The sequence below is a fragment of the Cydia splendana genome, chromosome 7, assembly GCF_910591565.1.
Source record: "Cydia splendana chromosome 7, ilCydSple1.2, whole genome shotgun sequence".
Classification (NCBI taxonomy): Eukaryota; Metazoa; Arthropoda; class Insecta; order Lepidoptera; family Tortricidae; genus Cydia; species Cydia splendana.
Window position 1 is genome coordinate 16,617,466 of NC_085966.1, and position 23,364 is coordinate 16,640,829.

General features: G+C 36.0%; 1 protein-coding gene across 1 annotated transcript in view; it reads right to left on the reverse strand.

Moving 5' to 3' along the window:
- Positions 1-23,364, reverse strand: part of LOC134792377 (uncharacterized) — a 130,454-nt gene that overhangs the window by 86,748 nt on the left and 20,342 nt on the right. The window contains exon 2 of the mRNA XM_063763664.1: positions 14,706-14,793. Coding sequence (XP_063619734.1) covers positions 14,706-14,787 — 82 coding nt within the window. The 5' untranslated portion in view covers positions 14,788-14,793. The remainder of the gene's footprint in view (positions 1-14,705; positions 14,794-23,364) is intronic.

The window sequence follows — 23,364 nt, forward strand, 5'->3', positions numbered from 1 at the left end:
TATAGTGCTTTTCTCAAACATGCAATGAAATAATAATAAAAATTGATGATTATGATGATGATTGTTTCATGTCCTAATGTGATAGGTTGTTCACATTTTATTATTTTTGCGCTACAACGCACGGTTTAGGAGATACAGCCCTATAAACATTTTTCTTTCTTTTTTGTCTTTTTTTTTCTTTTTTGTGTTTTTTAAATATTACTTATGGGCTTTGAAAGGGGCACGAAAATTTGATTATTTTTGCGCTACGACGCACGGTTTAGGCCTTCAATTTTGTATGATTTTCCTTTACAGTTCTCTCGAGTTGCTCCGCCCGAAACGTGATACTTCGAAGCCTGTTATAACGCCCGGAGCGACGACATTTCATTGCATGTTTGAGAAAAATAACTTTCAACGAGTAGTTTCGGATGACACTGGTCGTAAATGCAAAACAAAACTTTTAGAGATTTTCTTGAAGCAGAATCTTTTACCCATGAATTTAAATAACTATTCAACTGTAAGCGCCACTTGTACCATGACACTAACCTGGAGTTAACCTGGAGTTACCATGGTTACCAGTACAATTTGACAGTGGGTTAACATTTTAACCGCTTAACCTCGGGATGGTGCATGTGGCCCTTAGAGTCGTATTTAGTTCGAGAGAATCACGATTGTTGTCATGAATTTGACACGAACATAAACAAATGCTAGCCACCAACTATCTATGCAACTAAGATTATAAGTATTATAACTTGTCAAGCCACAAGACGGTGCGAGAACTCGCATGCGAGTTTCATTACATTGCGTTATTTGATCGGTGGGCTGAGTTTATGTAACCTTAATGGTCCGCAATGTAACTAAAATCGCATGCGAGTTCGCGCGCCGTCTAAATGAGCTCTAAAGGCACGTGACTTTAAAATCCGTAAAAATCGAGTAATCGAATCACTTTCTTGTCACACTAGTTTATATAACAAAACTTCAATTTTCATATTGCTATTGGCTAGCTTTACGTTTAGGGAAAACGGGCGTATTTCCTGTGAAAATTATGAAAGTAAACGATTTGAGTAAATTTTTTAAGGTTTCATCATATACCTTTAAAGAAATAAAATGTTTGAACATTCCTATAAGGGTAGATAGGTATAGCAAGAAAAATAGGCTTTAAAGTCCGTTTATTTTATGATGTCCACAGAAAAGGCACCTATCTTTAACTCGCACTAAAAAGTTTTGACCCCTTTATTAAAATACATTTTTGGAGAAGTATGTTTCTAATAAAACCCATGGTAACACCGTAGGTTATTCTAATTACGATCATTTGTATTACTTCCACGAAATATTAGCCTGGCGATAAATCGAATATGGTGTTAAAATCCTATTAGAGCTAACATTGAAAGCTTTTATCGAACGATTTGAAGAATTTTATCAAACGTGTCAAAGAATTTAGCGCGATTGGTTGCGTTCTACTCTGAGTAAAACTACATTTCACGCATATTCTATTATAACCATGAAATCGGAATTTTGTGATTGAAAATTTGCAGAAAATTGCTTTCTATCTGCCTAAAAAGTCGCTTGTCAATAATATGTAGCCTATTCAATTTTGATTTGTTATTTAACGTATATGAGTTTAGCCGGGGTGGCATAATACAAGTACTTAGGTACACTAAGCTATAAAAGTCTAAAATATATTAGGGTTCATAAATATATATGTACTTACATATTTATGTAGTAATGTTACCATATGGTTAATGATACAAACTTAAACAACCTACGACAACACGGCAAGACCCGTAGGGCAGACCCTTTGTAAGTGGGACCGTGGAGATCAAAGTGTGTTATCTCCGAATGGGCGACTCGCCAGCCTGCCGTGGTCTGATCTAATTAATTACACTATTAACGCTCACGCTGGACGGAAATTATTTCTCTACCACTACCTGCCCGCTTTACCCTTACAATCTCACACATTCCTTATAGAATGATAACTGGAAAAAAATATCCATTATATCAATCCCAGTTATCTTATAAGCTATCTTGTAAATATGTCTTTCACGTACGACTATGTTTAGCAGCCATAGCCTAATTTAGGAATATAAAATATCAAACATGAAAACTTGCACAAGATATTAACTCGCATAACTTGCTTAAAAATTAGGTACGTAATCGGTTCTCTAAAGTGTCATTCTATGGAACTTGCTAACTATGTAAACAAACCGCCACCATATTGAAATTGTCAAAGAATTATGAATTTACTGGTGACTTTTGTTTACATTAGTTAGCAAGTTCCATAGAATGACACTTTAGTCGATTATAAGTCAAGGAATTTACCAAAAACATACGAATATGGTCGCTATAAAAACTACATGAATATGACGACTTTAAAAAAAATCTGGTTAAGTACCTATTTATTTAACCTTTATTGCACAAAAGACAAACCTTACAGTACAAAAGGCGGACTTAATGCCATAAATGTAATTATCAAATAGCAAAAAAAGATACGAAATGATTCGCATTTTCTTTTAATCTCACGGCATAATCCTGTCTTTGATTAATCACTACGCAAACTTTGATTAAAACAAAACGTTAATTGACCCATTCGACCGTCGTCCAAATCTGACAAACTGTAACAGAACTATTATACCGGAATCCTTGTTATGTAAACAAATCAAAAACAGATGGACTTGAGAAATTCGCGTCGTAATTAAATAGAAGACATACTTGATAATGAATTTATATTGGTTTGCGTAACCTACTAACTTATAAGGGTTGGTCTGAAAGTTGTTCGCTTGAAATATTATGCAGACAACAAACTTAAATACAATGAATTTGGAAATTTCAAGTAACGTTCTTGAATTCTACCTACTGCCATAAAGAGGCCTCCCCTAAGGATCTTTACAATGGCCATATTCGGCGTGATTCGGGAAATGAATCAGGGATTCACTAGATATGAAATAGTAAAGATATGTGGCGTTCCACGGCAAAAGGTACCCTATGGCGGTGTGCGCTTACGCTATTATTAACGCCGCTGCAATATTATTGCGGCCATAAGGTACCTTTTGCCGTGAAACGTCACATATCTTTATTATTTCATATCTAGTGGATCTCTAATTTATTTCCCAAATCGCGCCGGATGACTCACGTTAGACCGGGCCTTCGTTTTCTATGGAAAGCACCACGTAATCACCGAGCAGCCGTCATAGAAGATGATATGTCGGACGCCTCGGTCCGGGCACGGCCCGGTCTAGCGTGAGTCAACCTTTATACAGACAACAAAATGTTGAATTTGGATATATCAAGTAAAGTCTCTGAAGTCTACCTACAGTCATAAAGAGGCCTCCCCTAAGGATCTTTACAATGGCCATATTGTCAGTAGGTACACCAAGTTGCAGTGGCAGTGAGCCACTATATTTGAACGAAACGAAAAACTACTAACAATACCCGTTGTTGATCAAATATGGATTCGAAAGTACATCCAGTATATTATCAGTTGTTTTATAGACAAGCAGATTGTAACGATTCATTCCATACAACATTCTTAAGAGGATATCTAATACATTAGTGGTAATTTTTCCATAAAAACATTCTCGACATTATCGTCTGGATTTTGGACCTAGAGGAGTCATTATTTATACTAGTTCAATATTACCAGTATCTGTGTCTGTACGTTTTTTTTTTTTGATATTCTTGTTTTTATAAGAGTTTACATACTTGAAATAGCGCTAAACACGGCCAAATAAATGCGCCGCAAACAGCCGCCTAGCATACAAAATCGGCAACAATGAACGCAAAAATTAAAACGGTTAGACACGGATAATTTCTTCCTCATTCCGTTTCCAAAATTTCTTTACGACTGGTTAAGTTTTGGAGGAGGAAAATATCGAGAACAAAACCTCGATTTCTGAGATTTATACGCAGGATTTTTCGTCTAAGCTGCAGTTGTCGTTATCGCACTAATTTTAGAAGCCGTCCCCGTCAGCGCGACGGAGATAAGTATTTACCTAAAATTATCAAATCTGAGAAGGGGCTCAGCTAATATATCCTCTTAAGAGGTGAGAAGCAGACTTTCAAATCTAGCTACGTAAACTTTCCTGGATAAAATATTTACTTTCTTATACCTACCTTTTGAAACCTTTTGTCATTGTTTTATCCGGTACAGGCTATTGTTTGAATAACAAAGTCCTCTATAACGATTAAAGAAAACAATGAAGCGTAATTGCCTCCTTTCTTCGTCCTTCCTCTATTACAAGTACCTACCATCTTTTGATGGAGCCTGTCGAGGCTGTATTAGTGATGCGCTCTTGTCGGGAATATTGCTGACAATAACTGGCAACGTTAGCAATATTAGTACTGAAACTGATTTAATTTTTCTATTGACATTGTTTTATTTTTATATTTTTTACTATTGTGACATTTTGACGTTTTTAATTTATTTCGATTTGAATTCTTTTTGATTTGTTATGTACTAATTTTATTTTATTTTATGTTTTGATGTTCGGTTCTAATTCTTATTATTATTCTGAAAAACGATCATCATACGACAAGTAGTACAAGCTGAAATGTATGTATATTTTACCTGTATGAAAATTGTATATTGAGATAAATAAACTAAACTAAACTATTGCCGTCTTACCTTGAAGTGGGATTGATGGCAGAGATACTCGACTGACGGAATTTTATTACATTACTCCAACAAAATTATGATTTACCAATTGTTTTAGAGATAACAAATTGTCCTTTTCAAATGCATTACATTTTTTGAACTGCATAAAGCGTACGTTTTGCCTAACATTACCAAATAATGATAAAAGTAACAACGTTTCAAGGTTATTATTTAGCAAAATTTAAATAAGCGCCCAACAAACTGTGATGTTTGATGCCAAAAGAAGAAGAAGAAAAAATGGGAACATTCCAGCAATATTATAATAGTGTTCGCAACTACGCATCGGTCGATGCAAATGAATAGCCTGCTTTATCGAGCTCATTCATAAATATTATGCTGATAAATTCACATCTGGGTTTGAAATGAAAGAGGAAGTTTTTCAATCAGCCATGGGCTGTATTGACCAAATTGGCAAAAGGAAAAATAAACTGAGCGCACGAGGAGCTTTTTAGGTGAACATTTCCTAATAATATTTATCCTTTTCATCGGCAAATCACGAATTTTTTTGAAGTACCTACTTAAGGCAAACTCAGGTGTGACATACAGACACCGTCGTAAAACGAACTAAAAGTAGGTACCTATGTACATTAAATCAACATTTTTTCGTCAGCTAAAATATATCTCTTCCACTTGCTTGCTATAGCGTAGCGCTACGGAATCGCACTGTGAAAGAAATTATTTTACAAGAAAGGTACAACTTGATTAAATTTCCCTTACAGTGCGAGTAACAAAACATACAAAATTATTTTAAGATTATCAATGTTCAAAAAGACCGCAAGCCGCTTTATAGCTTGAAAGACGTCGTCTTTAGAAACATCTACTATTGGTTGTACATTTTAAAGCCAAATTCAGTCACTTTAAATTTATATTAAACTAGATAAGATGCGAGATGAAGCCCCATCGTCTCTCCAATTAACAATTCCTAAGTAAAATGCATTTCTAACTCAATTATACGTCCTCAAATTAGCGGAGGCGTCTACGCACGCCCACGCATTGGTACCTTCGCTACGTGTTTAAACTTTATGATTGCGGCAATAAGGTTGGCAATTCTGTATTTTCGAAGAAAGGGTATATTTGTTACCTTCTGGTTTGAGGCTTGATGCCTTGGAGCTACATTATTGATGGTACGCCAACGCAATTCGAGGAGCATTCATCCTCATTTGCTCTGCCTAGGTCGCTACACTTACTTAGGTATATGTATGTACGGCAGACAAACAAGAAAGAAGACATAATTATGTTTTGTCTCTTTTGTGCTTTTTCGTGTAACTACTTGTTAACAATAGCTATAATGTACTGATTAGCTTGAAAGCGTAACGCTTTTCTTGTGCTAAAAAATTTAATAAATATCATAACTGGCTAATTTTGAATGGAATTTATCAATTGAGTCGACGCAAGTAGGTCGGCGAAAAAGCCAAAATAACCAACTCATTTCATCCAACTTGATATAACATGAAAAAAAGTTGAAGAAGAAAATTTATCTTGTTCCGATACTTCAAGACAAAGTACATTTTAACGTTATTATTATGTACCGACGTGTATTTGTATACATATACCTAGTAACGTTTTCTGAATTCACTGTATGAAGTGTCTCTAAATTTTCATTATCGTGAAGGCGTGTTTATACGCCGCCGATTCAATAATTACCTAATTGCTATTCTGTTTATACTTATCGTCGACACTCGCTTCCGAAGCCTTCAAAACTGACCTAAATACCGATTTTTATACAGCATATTGTAGGTACAGTACAGCCTTTATTGAAGTAATTATGCTTTAACTAAAATCTTTTAATTAGAATTGATTACAGAGCACGTTCTATAGAGTAGGTAATTATAATATTCATCAATACCAAGATCTCTACAAATTAGTAATGTTGTATAATACCTACTGATAAACACCTACGCAACAGTGTCTGACATCCTTATTATAGTTTCTTAGCTTTAAGTTATGTCACAGGTAAGTCTGCAATTTACACTTGCTGACATCTGGTAGGTTACGCGACGTGCGGATAAATTATGTATTTCTCTGTACAGTCGACGGCAAAAATATGTTTACACTTTTGCACCTTACTCCTTTGTAATAAGGCGAAAAGTGTAAACATATCTTTGACGTCGACTGTGCATCTCTGGCGTGTGAGCGGGCAAGTAATGAGGGGCCTAATACAAGTTCGCGCTAACTGGCGTATTTAGATTAGACTAGAATACATGTTTGTACGTCATTGTGTGTTTAAAATATCTAATGTTTTCCTAGCAAGCGAATAAATTTAACTCACGTGGTTTTAAGTAGGAAAGAACACATACTATCTACGAAGTGGTTCTATTTTTTAACGAAACTAACTCCCGTTTCAGTTGCAAAAACTAATTTCTAATATCCTAATAAATATAACAAATAATTGATATAGAAAATTCAACGACAATAAATACAACTAACCATATTAAGGATGACACACGCTAGACCGGGCCGTACCTACCGAGACGTCCGACACGTCATTTTCTACGACGGCTGATCAGTGATCACGCGGTGCTTTCCATAAATAAGTTTTTGGCAAAAATTTAATTTTTGGTACAAGCTTTTATCGCCGACTGTACTTTTTTTTCCACAGGCAACTAATACTCATCGAGACAATTCTAAAAACCCCAAACACAATTAGGTTTCGTTGTTTTATCACAGAGTTCCTATGGCCACCTCCGGTCTCCATCATCAGATCAGCTCGATGACACCATAATATTGCATTGTCATCCGACTTACGTATGTATGCAAAATTTCAGCTCAATCGGAAACCGGGAAGTGGATCAAATTTAACTTGCAAGATTTGATTACACACACAGACAGTCAGACAACGGTCAGGTGAAACTAAATAAAAGCTTGTAAAAACGAACCGTCCTTTAAACATTGTTCCAATCGCCGACTTAAATTTAGGTATTTAAATACAATTTAAAGGTGGTTTTGTAAATACGAGTATGCGTCGATTTTTTACCGACAGGAAGTTGTAATATTGTTCCACAATTTATAATAAAAAATATCTATAGTCATTGGGTACAGAAAATTTGCTCAATAAACTGAATCTAAGGTTTGAGAAGCCGTTGTCTAATTTCGAATTGTGGTTATCTTAACCACCCACGTAGAAATTCTCTTTTCGAAGCAAAAAGATCTAGCTACTCCGTGAGAAGTGCCATTCCATGTAATGGACTAAGAGCCGTACTACCTACAGCCTACTACAACGTAAATTCACAAAGGAGTTTCAGCCACATTTAGGTTTCTACAGTTGAGACTTAACCACAATGCTGTTTTAAAATCTGTTTACGGTACCCTAAGTCCAGTTATTATACCTAAGTTTAAAACTTAGTTTGAACCTTTAGTTACCTACGTTTAATACTTATGTAAATATTATGGTACAATCTTATACAAATCGACAACTATCAGTATTAAATAATGAATCTTTGTTATTTGAAATGAGTGATTATAAATAAAAATAGATATGTTTTGAGTGTATTAAGTTGACAAATCAATTACTTAAACATGATTTTAAACTGACTTTGAAATAACTACCGAAATAAACTTAAGAGTAATTAATTTCTCATGGACATCAATTTCTCATGGACATTAATTTCTCATGTACTCAGATATAAACGAAACTTCAAGGAATAAAGGTCTTAAGGATTTACAAAAAGCAAGCAATGTCTCTTGTGGACCAATCCGAACCTAAATTGATATCAAAATGTTGTAATTTAGTTATCGTTCGTCTCGCTCATGTATGACACGTAGTGAGTACGGACAAGTAGGTGCCTACGAGGGAAATGCACGATAGCTAAATGACGTAATTTAGATATCATTTTAATGTCAGTGTAAGTACGTTCGAATTGGCCTATTGGTATATTTATATTATTTATTTTCATATTATAATTACACTAAACATCTTACGATCTACTTATCACTATCACTACACCTTATAAAACAAATTCCTCGGCCGCGTCTGTCTGTTTGTATGTTTGTTCGCGATAAACTCTAAAACTACTGAACGGATTTTAATGCAGTTTTCACCTATCAATAAAGTGATTCTTGAGGAAGGTTTAAGTGTATAATTTGTTAACCCGTGCGAAGCGAGTCATAAGATAAAAAATGTCACTATAATATGGTTGTCTGTAAAGTCGGTTTACGGACGATAATTTTGCGTGATAACGTCATAAAAAAACCGGATAAGTGCGAGTCGGACTCGCCCGCCGAGGGTTCCGTACTTTTTAGTATTTGTTGTTATAGCGGCAACAGAAATACATCATCTATGAAAATTTCAACTGCCTAGCTATCACGGTTCATGAGATACAGGCTGGTGACAGACGGACGGACGGACGGACGGACGGACGGACAGCGGAGTCTTAGTACTAGGGTCCCGTTTTTACCCTTTGGGTACGGAACCCTAAAAACATTACCATTATATTACGTAACGATGGAGATCTGTCCACAACGTTACTGTGGAGATTTGTCCACAACGTGACACTTTTTCGTGCATGCTACCGGTGTTCATCGATTTATAAGACGTTATCACGTCAAAAACATGATGAAAATCGTCTGTTTATTTTTCCTCGACCCATTTGACCGACTGAAATAGCCGTGAAAGAGCGCTCATTTATCAAGATACTTTTTCAGGGGGCATCCCTGTCGACCTCACATCGACGTAAGAGGGTCCATGCAGGGGCAACAACCTTAGGAGGTCAATGAACTCTGTATATACTGCAGGATAAACCTGAAATATAAGCTTGATTAATGTAATTGTTCTTGTTTCTAATTCACGCTCAATTTAAGGAGTGAGAAGGCGCTTTAACATAATTTTGTTTACCCTTTCTTAAAGGAAATTCTGTGAATTATAATTTTGTACGCGGCAAAATTAAAAATAAATAAGTTCTTGAAATATTTTCGTGATTCCAAACAGATGTTGTCAGTTTGATCAAATGACAATTGAGTTTATTTCAAGATTAACTACTTAAATACTTACTGTTTTGACTCTTATCTATTACATCTGAAAATAGTTCCTTAAGCGGGCATTACATTATACAATTTGCAGTGCGCTAATTAAGTGTTGCTAGGCGAGATAAAAAAGAGCTTGTCCATTACACTACACTAGCTAGCGACGCTAGTTAGTGTCTTATTTTCATTTCAGCAGTCATCATCGTTCGAATCGAACGTCGCGATTCGGTGGAAGGTCGCCTTTCGGTCGAATTCTTTGTACATTTCGAGAAGCACTTTGTTACCATCATTTCTAATGTCTTTGTTCTTGTAATCTTTATGTTTTTTATCCCATAAAAATGGCAGGTCTTTATAAAGTTCAATCATGTTTAGCAGTACTTCCTTTTCCCTAGTCTGTGGCTGCGTCATTTTGAACTGAAATGCAATAAATAAAACAATAAAACATCCATACGTTCGAGTGCGTCGGTGGCGTGCCGACAACTGACCTTACACAGTAAGCGCTAAGCGCGCTAAAACCATTTACACTATGCGTTCTAGTGCGCTAGATAGCGTTAGTGCTGCAGAGCACATGCGATCGCACTAGATTGGGTCACTAACTGGCTAACTGTATTTACACTATACTAAATTAGTGCGCTAACTCAGCTAGCGCACTGCAAATTGTATAATGTAATGCCCGCTTTAGTCTTTCTCAGTTCCGTTGCCTTGAGCTCAATTAGCGAGAACGACCGTTTCTGACCGCCTAGTCTACGCTTTTTAAATTTGGAATTTTTTCTGTTATTTCTGCTCAAACTCAGGAGCTCTTTCGATCCTTATAGGAGAAAAAAAGTGTCCCAAGTTTTTTTATTTCGATTTTTCATCTTTCGATCATCTTCTTTATATGACTGTAATGGAAAATGGAAGAAACGAAAAATGTATGGGAGAGATTTTTTTCTCCCGTTCAGACATTTTCTTTTAGCGGAAAAAGCAACCTAACTGAAAAGGTGCTTCCTCAGTTAGACTATTCCGTATTTGAGCAAAATTAATTTCCGCTTTGAATGAATAAAGCAAAGCAAGCAAAGTTATATGTATTACAATGGATGGCAGATACTCTTTTTAAGTACTTAAAATGTTACAACTAGTATCTGAGCTTTCTTTTCTATCTTATCTTATCTCACACGCCAAAGGCATCTCGTTAAACTTGGAAAGAGCGGCAATTACGTTTCCATCGCGGGATAAAATGCGATATAAGTATTATTTTCCTTTTAAGGGCAAAAAAAAGGTGATACACAGCTGTTGATACGTTTTAGTTCTCAACATTAAATATTGACACATGTATCAATGAAAGTAAAAATTAATATGTTTTGGCATTTGAAAGTAATCAAACCACAAACTATGCACCTGTTTACTGATATGATGCTTAAGCGTATATATTAATTTAGTCCTGTTTTGCATAGAGGTTAACAAAACAATACGCAAGCGAGAGGCACTTTATGTTCTTAAAATATAAATACTACTTAGTTCGTATAAACGCAACTGTCCACCTTCTACCTGTCTCTTTACAAAGTTTCATTTAACTTTTCTTTAAAGCTTATTGAGGTCGCAATAAAAGCTCAGGCGAGCCAGCAAAGTGGTCACGAGATCAAACCTCTGCGCAGTAGAGTACATTCGAGTACATGTGGCAACGTTCGCAATGATTGCATCGCGAATGTCCCCACAAACAGCTTAAAAGATACAGTCGGCTTAGAAAGTGTCTACCTATACATTTAATTGGAGTCCAAATAATATCAATGTTTAAGGGAGTATATATTTTTAAGTTACTCATAGTTACTAGGGTTATTCTAAAGTGTTGCAACTGACTGAAAAAACACTGAGTGCTAAATAACTTTTTTAGAATTAGAAAAACATCAATAAATCTCACTCTCTCCTCTCGCGATGTTTCCCAGAGAAAACATATTGGCACGTGCAAGTGACAATGACTTCTATCAATATTATGTAACAAAATTAACTGTTCGAGGTACTTAATGAAAGAAGCTTGGAAATAATAGTACATTGTGTATTAAGGGCGGGAAATAAGAAATTACGAACGAGTGTCAATTTTAAGCCCGACGCGAAGCGAGGGCTTAAAATGTTCACGAGTTCGGAATTTCTTTACCGCCCGTGGCACACACAATGTTTTTCATCACACTTGTAAGGAAAAAAAGGAGAATTAATAAAAACAAACTTCTGTATAAAACACTTTTCCGCCCTAGGGCGAAAATTTCAATTTCCCGCCCGCAAGCCCTACGTGTAAATAAGTGTTTTTCATCACACTTGCTCGGAAAAGATTTTTTCCGCCCTAGGGCGAAAAATTCAATTTCCCGCCCGCAAGCCCTACGTGTAAATACATCTTTTCCGAGCAAGTGTGATGAAAAAAGTATTTCAATGTCAAGAGCAGAATGAAAGGGGAAAACATTGCGCCACGGGCTACGCAATGTCGATAATACTTACCTACAAAACATTAACATTTTACAATATCTATAGAATCAAGTATTGTTTTGTTATGCAATATTAATTTGTTTAAACCCCGCAAATTACCAATGTAAATTAGAACGAACGAAGAGAAAAACACGACAAAGCCTACTATCAACATTTGAAAGTTAATAATTTTATTAAATAATTTGTAACAATAGGGAATATTACTGCACGGTTCTGCCGCCAGAGTGCAGCACTAATTGGTTTAGTAAACCATATTAACTTATACATACTACGCCTTTTTACTGACATTGATGCATCAAGGCGGTTTGTTTACAGGTGGCGAAACGCGAAAATCGAAATTTCGTTATCTGCCTCTCTATCGATCGAATGAGCAAGACTGATAGAGAGGCAGAAACCGAACTTTCGATTGTCGTGTTTCACGGTAGGCCATGTGATTGAGTTAGTGACGCCCTCTACGCAAAGTTTTGCGTAATATTCCCTATTGTAGCTTGTTATACGTAACTTTATTATCCGTCTCCGTCCTTTATAGCCAACAATAAGGTTCTGGATATAAATAGGTACCATTAAGTAAAGGAATATTTCATGTTAAACTTCCTTCAACTCCAGAAGGAGTACATTAACTTCAGTCATTTTCCAGACAGTCTCTGAAACTAATTGACCTAATTCCAATTTGTAGTTAGTCTTCTGCATCCCAGGCAAGACAATTGTGAACTTAACAAAACATCGATTTACTAGACAAGTTCTCATTACTTGGTCAGTGTTTTCGCGGGTGTTATTTTTTATTTATACAGTTCCATATAACTATAGTGGTGTACCTACGCAACTGGGATTGTGATGTGACCCGTTAGTCTGATGCTCTGATACAATATGGCAACGTGTGGCGTCACGCACTAATTTTGAAAAGTTAAACTTAGGAAAGCGACGATTTTAACTGATTTTTTATTTCTCTTTAACGTTAGAAAGGAGTAGGATCTAGGGAATTCTTAGGTGAACCAAAGGAAGACAGGTAATAAAGGTAATGCAATCAAATAACTACCTACCGCTTCTAGTGCTCTAGTCAAAATCATGGTTTGGTCTCATCAAGTATGCATAGACAGAGTTACAGAACAAACTAGTTAAATCATAACTAAGCCTATAAATAAATGTATATTAGAAGTAGGGTCACGTTTCTCAAATGTCAACAATGTCGTTGTGCAACGGGAAATCTGAAATCGCTGCCGCTGAATCGTCAACTAGGATTTTAGTACGTGTTCCAAAACAAAACTTGTGAAGTTCCTGATTCGGTAATTTTTATAAAATTATTAAGTCTGATATTGTTTTCTTTTCTACATTAACGCTCAGTGAATTATGTCATTTAAAAAATAAACAAATGAGTCACAAATTGTCAAACTCAAATTTGTAGATGTAGAATGAAAGTCGAACTTCAGAAAGATAACTGCAAGTATAAGAACAATAAACACTTCGATTTGGACAATAACTGTTCATTTATTTGTACAAAATTAATATAATAAGGGCGATTGTGCACTACAATGAATTTTACTGTCCGGCAGTCCGAGTTTTTACGGTCCGATATGGCACGCCATTAAATGTATATAGTAGCTTGTGCACTAGACGTAATTTTACCGTCCGACATTTTACTTTTCCCCATTCCGGACAGTTTTTTTCCGGTCCGAGATGACAGCTATGAAAAACGTGTTTATGCTTGTGCACTGCGTCTGGAATTAGTATTATTCATGACTTGGCCGGGCGGGGGCGGGCTAGGGGGTGTGTGTGTTTCATACCACTGCGCCGCACCTGCGAGTAAAAAGACGGACAAGTGCACAAGCCAATCATCCGGTTTATTCATGCCACTGCGCCGCACCTGCGAGTAAAAAGACGGACAAGTGCACAAGCCAATCATCCGTTTTTTTCATACCATATGGTAGGACCATGAAAACTCGGACTGCCGGACAGTAAAATTCATTGTAGTCCACAATCGCCCTAACAGTCCACCTGAAAGTAAATACCAGCGCAACCTATGCATAAAATTACAGTGGATATCACACATATATGTGCGTGCCCTTTGAATTTACATATATGGAATATGAGTCAGCACGTTCATAAGTATATACATTTTCATTACACCAGGTTGTAAAGGTTCTCTTTATTATTTAGAAACTGATGAGAAAGTTGCATTTTATCCACAAGATTGGCAAAGCATTTTGATACATATTTTGAGTTGTTTCCTCGTATTGGCTAATGGGATTGACTTTTATATGATAATTTTGAATCATAAATATTTATTAGCGTTCCTTTGATTTGATTGTAATGTTTAACAGTAGTTATTACTTTCCTCGCGTTGGTGAGATGAAAAATTGTGTTACACTGGTGCCAAAGTTTGTTTAACCCTCGTGTCTTGAAACCCTCGGAAAGCACAAGATTTATTTTTCGAACCTATCAATTATGGAATCTTTCGCTTGCTCGGATATCAATATTAGCACGAAAGGTTAAACAGAAATTTATTCCCTTGTAAAACAAATAACTGTTGTGTCAATAAGCTGGAGACATTACACTACGAAGAGAAAATATATCTTAATAGTAAGTACTTAAAAGTGATGCAAGACGTATGTGCAAATACTGATCTGAATTATTCATATTCTAATTCACAAGGTAAGTATCTAACCTGCGTGTTGAGCAGCGGGAGCCGACAGTACTGGTGAGGTTATAGCTAGAAGCGCCACAGCCAGAATCCACGACGCCGCCATTTTTACCTGTCAAGAAACAAATTGACATCTAAATTATGAGGGTTAAAATTCTTTAAAAAATATTGCGACTTAGTTATCTTTATCGTTGTTATCGCGATAAAGATATCGTTATTATATTATTATCTAAGTATACAACTTCACTGATACTTCTTGAATTTGAAAATCTATTTTTAATTAAATATTTTGGGTACATTGCATTGGCAGTTGAAGGAAAACGGCGGACACAGCATATATTCGGGAATTCTAGAACCTAAAAATGACTACATTTGCTACACCTAGGTACTGTTTAAAATTAAACCAACATGTAATTTTAATAACAAAACTTCCGTGAGACACAGACATATTAAATATAGGTCACTCACGTATTTTAAATCGAAAAACGCTCGACATGTTCTTATTCGCTCAACATGTACTTATTTTCTAAATACGTTTTTGTTTAACAATTCCATTCCCCCAAGGGATTGTTCGCCGACATAACTAAACTCAAGAAATTACGCAGCGAATAGGTGAGTTACGTCATGGAGACACTTGAAACGTAAGCTATCCCGAACAAACAAAACCTCGAACAAGGGGTAGAATGAAATTGGTTTCTAGGATGAAAGAATATAAGGCGCACAGGCAATTCGTATTTGACTTGCTTTAATGATAGGAGGAAAAACTTATTTAATATAAACTGTCTTGAGCCGTATAAATTGCAGACATCTCAGCAAGCTCAGTGTCTGGAAATGAAGTCCTAGGCTCTGTGAAACATAATTATCAAGGATAGGCACTAAAAACTAGTTCTTGTAACATTTGGATAGGTATTACGCACAAGAAACGTGTGTGAAACCTTCAGAAACTCCAAGAAAACAGAATAACACTGTGATAGTTCACCTAATTTAATTGCGTTGAATTATTACATTAGTTTTCCGTCGTATTTACAAGGAAACGTTCGTGTCATGCTACTTCAGTCAACCTCAGTCCTTTTTTACCAGGACTGACTGAAATAGCAAGACACGTTCGTACTTTTCCGTGAAAATACGATGGAAATTAATTAGATCTGAATAAAAATTACCCGTGCCGTCAAATGTCTGCTACCGTTCAAATTAATCAAGGTCTTTCATAAAATAAATTCAGCCATAAAACCTCAATTATTTCCTCATTCATTGAAGTTTTATTTCCCTGTAACAAGCACTTCGCTTTAGATTGAGTTAGCTGGCTTGAGCCATATATTTCAGCTATATACGGCACAATGCCTTTTTATTTGTTGTGTGCCAGTGTGAACTGGTGGCATCTCAATGACATTAAGTGGCTATGTGATACGGAAGAGACGAAGCAGGGTTGCCACAAACAAAAAAAAATAAACGAGATTAGTTTGACATTCTAGCAGTACCTAATTCCGATAATTATTGAAAACAGATATCAACAGTTGACAAGTTCTAAAAACTTTGCGTCTCATTATCAAACATCGGATTCTAGGGGGCAAATTGTATGAGGGATAGGGATCCCGTCATACAATTTGCCCCCTAGAATCCGATGTATGCTCATTACAGGCATGTCCCTATATGTACCTTGATGAGTTTTTGGTATCAACCGGCGAGTAATTATCTTTTTTTACGTTAAATTCATCCCATCCAAAACAAAGACTAAGGTAGATTCTTAAAAGAAACATTAATAGCTTGATCTACAGCTTGGCAAAAAAGAGTAGAAATTAAAACGTGGCAACACTGTAGTGTCGTCCCTTTCCAACCAATATATATAAGAAAACGGGACGGGACGACTGTATGAAAATAAATGTCAATTATAAGTGTACGCCACATACGGGTTGTTAATTTAATTACAAACAGCTACGCAATTAAATTCATATGAATATTATTTCAATATACTTAAATATAGGTACCGACCTACTACGAAACGTGACCAGTATACGAGTATAACTGAATTAGCTAGAAACATTTTCTAAATTACAATTCACATGGGACTATGAGTTCCAACTGTATTTACCTAAACGTATACCTATACGTGAAGTTACCTTGACACCAGGTGAATATCGCAATGTTTTGTATCACACAATTTTTAGGAATCAATAGTTAGGTAGATTATTTTATATGTTTCCAGTCTCTATACGTCTGTACAGCAGGTTATATTACACATCCTTGTTTCAAGTACAGTTGTTATTTTTAAGTACGAGTATAATACTGAAAATGTACGACAATGAAAATAATAAAACGCGACAACCCTGACGGAATCAGACCGAAACCGTGCAAGTGCAAGGAAGTGCTCATGTATTGATTCTTATAAAGCGCCTTCTTAGGATTTTTTTTATAGAATTTGATTGTTGCGAGGTTGGCAACCGACGTTACTATACCTAAGTAGCTGCTATATTCGTAGCGTGTTGGTAGGTACTGTTGGTATTATACGGTCCATACGAGTAGATAGTTATGTTTATTAAATTTATTATTGAAATGCTGTTTATAAAAGAGTTTTTAGAGTTCCATACCTCAAAACGAAAAAACGGAACCCTTATAGGATCACTCGTGCGTCTGTCTGTCTGTCCGTCTGTCACAGCCTATTTTCTTGGAAACTACTGGTATGGTACTGGAAAATCGATATCAATAAGAAGTAATTTTATTTCATGCATCTTGCTTACAGATATTGGAGCGCGATAGAGTCTAATTGTATGACTTGGTCAATGAAAGTTCGGTCACGATCCTCAAACACGAGGAGGCAATTTAGAAGAGACCAACAAAATCAAAAACACGTGACTTAGTTATTCACTCGGCGGGCAATTATAAGAGAAACCAAGCTGATTGACTGAGTGACCGAATCACGTCACGTGGCTTGCGCTGATTCTGTTTACTCTCGGGCACAGAATAAATAATAGTACTAGGTAGGTACAGAAGTATCACTCTCTTACAAAACGCGTCTATTACGACAGATAAATATGACCGCAAGGTGGCGCAAGCACGAGCATGCGTAGCGGTGCTGCGCGGCAACTACTACCTACTGCTAGACACCAAAATTGTTAACAAAATACGATACAAAAAATAAAATACGATGTTTGCTTAGGGCGATATCAACAAATACATATTTCTACGCCACGCACATCGCTGGAATTCAACATAAAGTTAATTTGGAAGTTGATTGACAATTTGAACGCACAGTCAAGGTCGGGCTAGATTAAAATTTTAGCGCAGAACGAGTAGCGTCTCCTCGTAGCTAAGGGTCTACCGCGGACTACGTTCGACGTGTTGCCTCCCTGTCACACTTACATACGAATTTACAAGTGCGACAGAAAGGCAACACGTTGAACGTGGTTCACGGTAATCGCAGTAGGCCCCCTGTTACTCTCACTTTGTATATTTACCGTTTCTCATGGTATAATAATATACTCCGCCTGGTACTCTATTCCGAGATTCGATTATGACCTAACTGACACGGGCCTACGTCATCATGCTGTTTACAGGTTCTCAAACTTTAAAATGTGGGAGAATTTTAACCAACGGTGAAAATTATTTTAACGGCATTAATTTTAAGTTATTCATGTAGAAACATAGTAAAATAAAACAAATCTAATGTATTAAATTAAACTTTATTTATCTATACAAGACAAACGTTTAAAAAACTAATTCACAGTTACACATTAATTACCAAGCTTACGACGTGAAAAGTTTGGAAAACACTGCGACTGCTGACACTGAGCGAGAAGGAAATAACAATTAACACGCGTTCGACAAGGATGACGGTCAGGGCATGAAGTTATCTAGATCCGAATTGTCAAATGTGACAGCGCTATCCTGTGTTGCCAGTAATGTAAACAGAATTACCCGAACGTCTGAAATTTCTTTCGTGAATCGGAAGATATTGCTAACGAATAATTAAAAATGACGTGTTATTGTAAAATTTAAGATAAAATACATTATAAATGAAAATTATAAAATTATAAAGAAATATTTTAACTTATTAACCATAGGTATAATGTACCCATGTAACATGTTATGTTGAAATAAAGTGGCAATGTTATTGTGACGTAGGCCCGTGTCACTCTGGGAATAGAAGACCATGTTTTATTAGACCATGCCGTTTCTAATGTTTTGGAGGGCTGTGACATGTTACAAATGCTAGGTTGGGTAACTATACAGGATGTGCATTTTAAAGAGGTTGGGATCGTTTCGCGTATCTTCACCTACACCTTAATGTCACTAAAGGTTACTTAGAAACATTGAGCTCAATTACAGAATCAGCTTAAAGCAAGGTAGCGGCATTTAATATGGATTACTTTTATCTTTGTATCTGTTAGTTTCTAGTTTTCCTAAAATACTTATAATAGTGGTGGAAAGGTGGAGGACAACGACTTTTGAACTCTCGGGTAGATCTATATACCCAAAGTAACACCCCATAATTGTTTTAGAAATACATACATTAAATTAGGGAGTGTCAAACATAAGAAGGCAATCGGATTAACTTACCACGGCTAAGCGAACCGCCGATCGCGATATTATAGTAACCCTGGTATCTAACAATTTTCATCAAAACTTTTTTAAATAAAAAAAATATCTTTCTGAATGATACTTCAAAACAAAAAACTACGAACTTGGAATAGTATTTAGATGCAAGTAGTAATAATACTTTTCATGCAAACTACCTACGAGAGAATGCTTTACGTATTTTCTTTACACATTTCGTACCTACATCCAACTCTCAAACAATGTTTGTCTTGAATAAAATGTTCAATGCATGTAGGTACTTTTGTTTTGAACTCGTACATACTTTAAATATCAACGCAAACTGAAGTGCAAATGGGAACAAAGAACAGTAACTCAGCACTTAAATTTTTAGACTCATTATCACATTAGGTATTGTACTAATAATTAAATTTACCTCTGCGAAGAAACCGCAATAGCGCGCGTTATTATATAGCTGGGTTCATTATGGATAGGAATCGAGTAACAAGACACTAAGGCCCACTTGCACCATTCTACTAACCCGGGGATAACCGGTTAAACCTGGAGTTACCATGGTTACCAGTACAATTTGACATTAGGTTATTAGGTTTAACCGGTTAACCACGGGTTAGTGGGATGGTGCAAGTGGGCCTAAGTGTTAACAAGGATTAAACTGAGCAGAGTAAGTTGAAGTTAGCCGTCGTATTTATTAGAAAATTATGTCTGGTAGGTATTTAAGTGTGCCCGAAGAAACTTGTCAAAAAGCTGTAGTGCTTTTTAACAAGTTTAAAAACATAATTAATAATCCGGATAAATCTGTACCCTACTGATTGAATTTGTATTAGAGACTTTGCCCTCTAATACCTAATCGATACATTCAGATGTACTACCTAAACGTGTAAACATATTTTCGGCATTTATTTTAGGATTAGTTCAACTTTATACATCATAGATACGTATAACACCATTGTAAAGCTGATTTAGGGATCATCCTACTAACTTTGGCGCGGTGTCAAAGCAAAGTGTTTTATAAATCTATAGGTACCGCGAAGCTTGGGTATAGCTTTGGGTTGAGTATTGGGTTGGGACTCAGTGTTTGTATGATATGATAACGTAGGTCGTCTGCTCAAAATCATCTGAGCTAGTACTCCAACGATTGAAAATAACGTTGTGTTTAAATTATTGTAGTTAGCACGGTGTCACCTCAAATGATACTTGCACGAATAATATAAATCACTTGCGAAATAATAGACAAGTATGAATTATATTTCTTTTCCATTATTTACTTTTATTGTCAAAATAAGTAACATACGTAATCTACTAATCTAACTTTAACTATAACCAAGTATAACGTCCCCAAGTCACAATCTTCAAAGAGAAAGCAACCGTAAAATGTTGTCCCAATTACAATAAAATCGTCCGTTAACGCAGTCTCAGGAGAAACATCAAAAAAAATTAAAATAATGAATTTCGTATGTCTTTCGAATGTCTTTATAGTTTTGTTCGAAATAGAATTACTTATTCAAGTAAAGCCTTCGCTCTATAAGAATTATTGCGTAGGTATAAGTAGATAAACATATTTTGGTAGGTAAAGGTATTTTTGTAAAAGCTAAATGCATTCGGTATAAAATAATGTTAAACCATAGCGATGATATTTGGCGTCAAGACTCACAATCGTAATAACTAATTCCAAATAGTCACGTGGCGGTAACTATTAATATACAACCAAACCGATCAACGTAAACAAACCCTCAAACCTCCGTCAGATAACCTGTTGAGTCCCGCTGGTTATAGATTTTAACCGTATCCGTGTTAGTAGGTAGGCGGCCCGGTGACCCAGTTCCGGGACTGCGACCCGGTGCACCCGGGCATAGTGCCCCGTTACCGGCTCAAATCGGGTTAGTTTAATTAATTGTCCGGACATAAGTACCTGAAAGGTTTAGAGGCCTAGCCAGGATAGCAATCGTTATCGATAAACGATATATCGATAAATGCCAAAAGAAAAAGTAAAAATGTATCGGGATGACGGATGCAACGAAAATTAAATAAATAAATAAATATTATAGGACAATTTTACACAGATCGACCTAGTCCCACAGTAAGCTCAATAAGGCTTGTGCTACTTGAGGTGATCTTCCACATTAAGTTTCGTTTGGCGTTTTCTATACCTACTACTGTACTGTAACCAAGTGGTTAGCATGTACGTAGAATGATTTACGTAAAATTGTTAATTTTAATACACATTTGAATATTGTCTGTCTATATTTTGAAGATTAAAGTTAACAGCAACTTTAATTGAAAGATATTTTTGTTTTACTTTAAAACTGCTCCAACAGCTGTTGATCTCCATTTAATAATAATTCACGACATTAAATAAATTGATTCAAAATGTACCTACATATACATATATGTATACATATCTAAGGATTTGTCTATTTGATTCTACGAGTATTGTGTAGCAATTCATATAAACATGACTGTATTACTACTTTATAGGGTTCCGTACCCAAAGGGTAAAAACAGGACACGGGACCCTATTACTAAGACTCCGCTGTCCAACCGTCCGTCTATCCGTCTGTCTGTCACTAGGCTGTATCTCATGAACCGTGATAGCTTGACAGTTGAAATTTTCACAGATGATGTATTTCTGTTTATTTTATTTTTATTTTTTTTATTTTATTCATTTTAGGGATAACAAACAGCTATACAATACAGTGTTACATTTAGTAGTAGAATTAAAATTAACTTAATGCATAACCAACGACATTATCCACGGATTACAACAAAATTATGCAATGGTTGGCACAAAAAAGGGAAACTGATAATTATTTGATGTACATTGTAGGTACCTACTTATTTAAACAGGTCAAAATTATGTGCTAAGTTAGTGACGTCATGCCTTATAAATATAACAAATATGTAATGAAAAAGTTTGCTTAGATCAGATGCAGATACAAAGCTTTAACTTAAACTAAATTAAACTTAAACTAAATTAACTAAACCTAAATTTCACTTAGGAGTTTTAAAGGAATCTAAGATAGCATATTTAAACTTAATCTCGGGTAAATGACATATATCTAAGTGGGTAAAGTGTTGGTTATACGTGGTAAGTAGCCTGCGGAGAGGCGCACGCGCGCCGGCGTTGGTGCGGCAAGTGGCCACCGCGAACAGTCGGTACGCGCGCGTGTCTCGGCGGTTAACAGTTCTGGGCACTATATAACATATTTTATTGACAAGCTGTGCACAGTCAAATTTGTTGTGACACAGTCCGTGAAGGAACATTGCTTGAAGAAAAATTCGTCTATTTTTTAAAGAGACTAATCCATATTTGGATGTTAAGTTACTGTACGTTAATTTGCTGTTTCGGAACAGTTTATAGTTGACATTTTTAAAGAACTTATATTGTATTTTTTCAATAGCTTCAATATATTTATTGTAAAATGGGTCCCAGATGGTGCTTGCATATTCAAGCTTAGGGCGAACTAGACTGTTAAACAAATAAGTATAAGTAGCGGCTATTTTAAAGTCTGTAGCTGCCCTTGTAACAAAGTGTAACATTTTATAACCTTTGGAGACGATCATATCAACATGTTGGTCTAGGTGTAATTTGGAGTCGAGGAGTATTCCGAGGTCTCGCACGTGGTCTACTTGTTGTAGAGGCTCATCACATAGCTTGTATGTATAACTATATTTATTTTTGTTTTTAGTGAAGTTAATTACGCTGCATTTAGAAATACTTAGTTCTAAGTTATTTGCATGACAGTAATCGGTCAGGCGATCCAGGTCATCTTGTAGGAGTTTGCAATCTATTGCATTCGTAATTTTTCGGTATATTTTTAGGTCGTCTGCGTACAATAAGATGCTAGTATTCATGAAACATGTTTTTATATCATTGATGAAAATATTAAATAGCAGGGGACCTAAAATGGAGCCCTGCGGAACTCCAGAAGTAACCTCGACTACGTCCGACCGAAAACCATTCAGCACAACTCTTTGGGTTCTATTTGTAACGTAAGACAGGAACCATCTGAGCAGATTTCCGCGAATGCCATTAAAAGCTATTTTATCGAGGAGCAGCTTATGATCGACCCTGTCAAACGCTTTGCGGAAGTCTGTATATACCGCATCCACCTGAGCAGCTCGATTCATATGT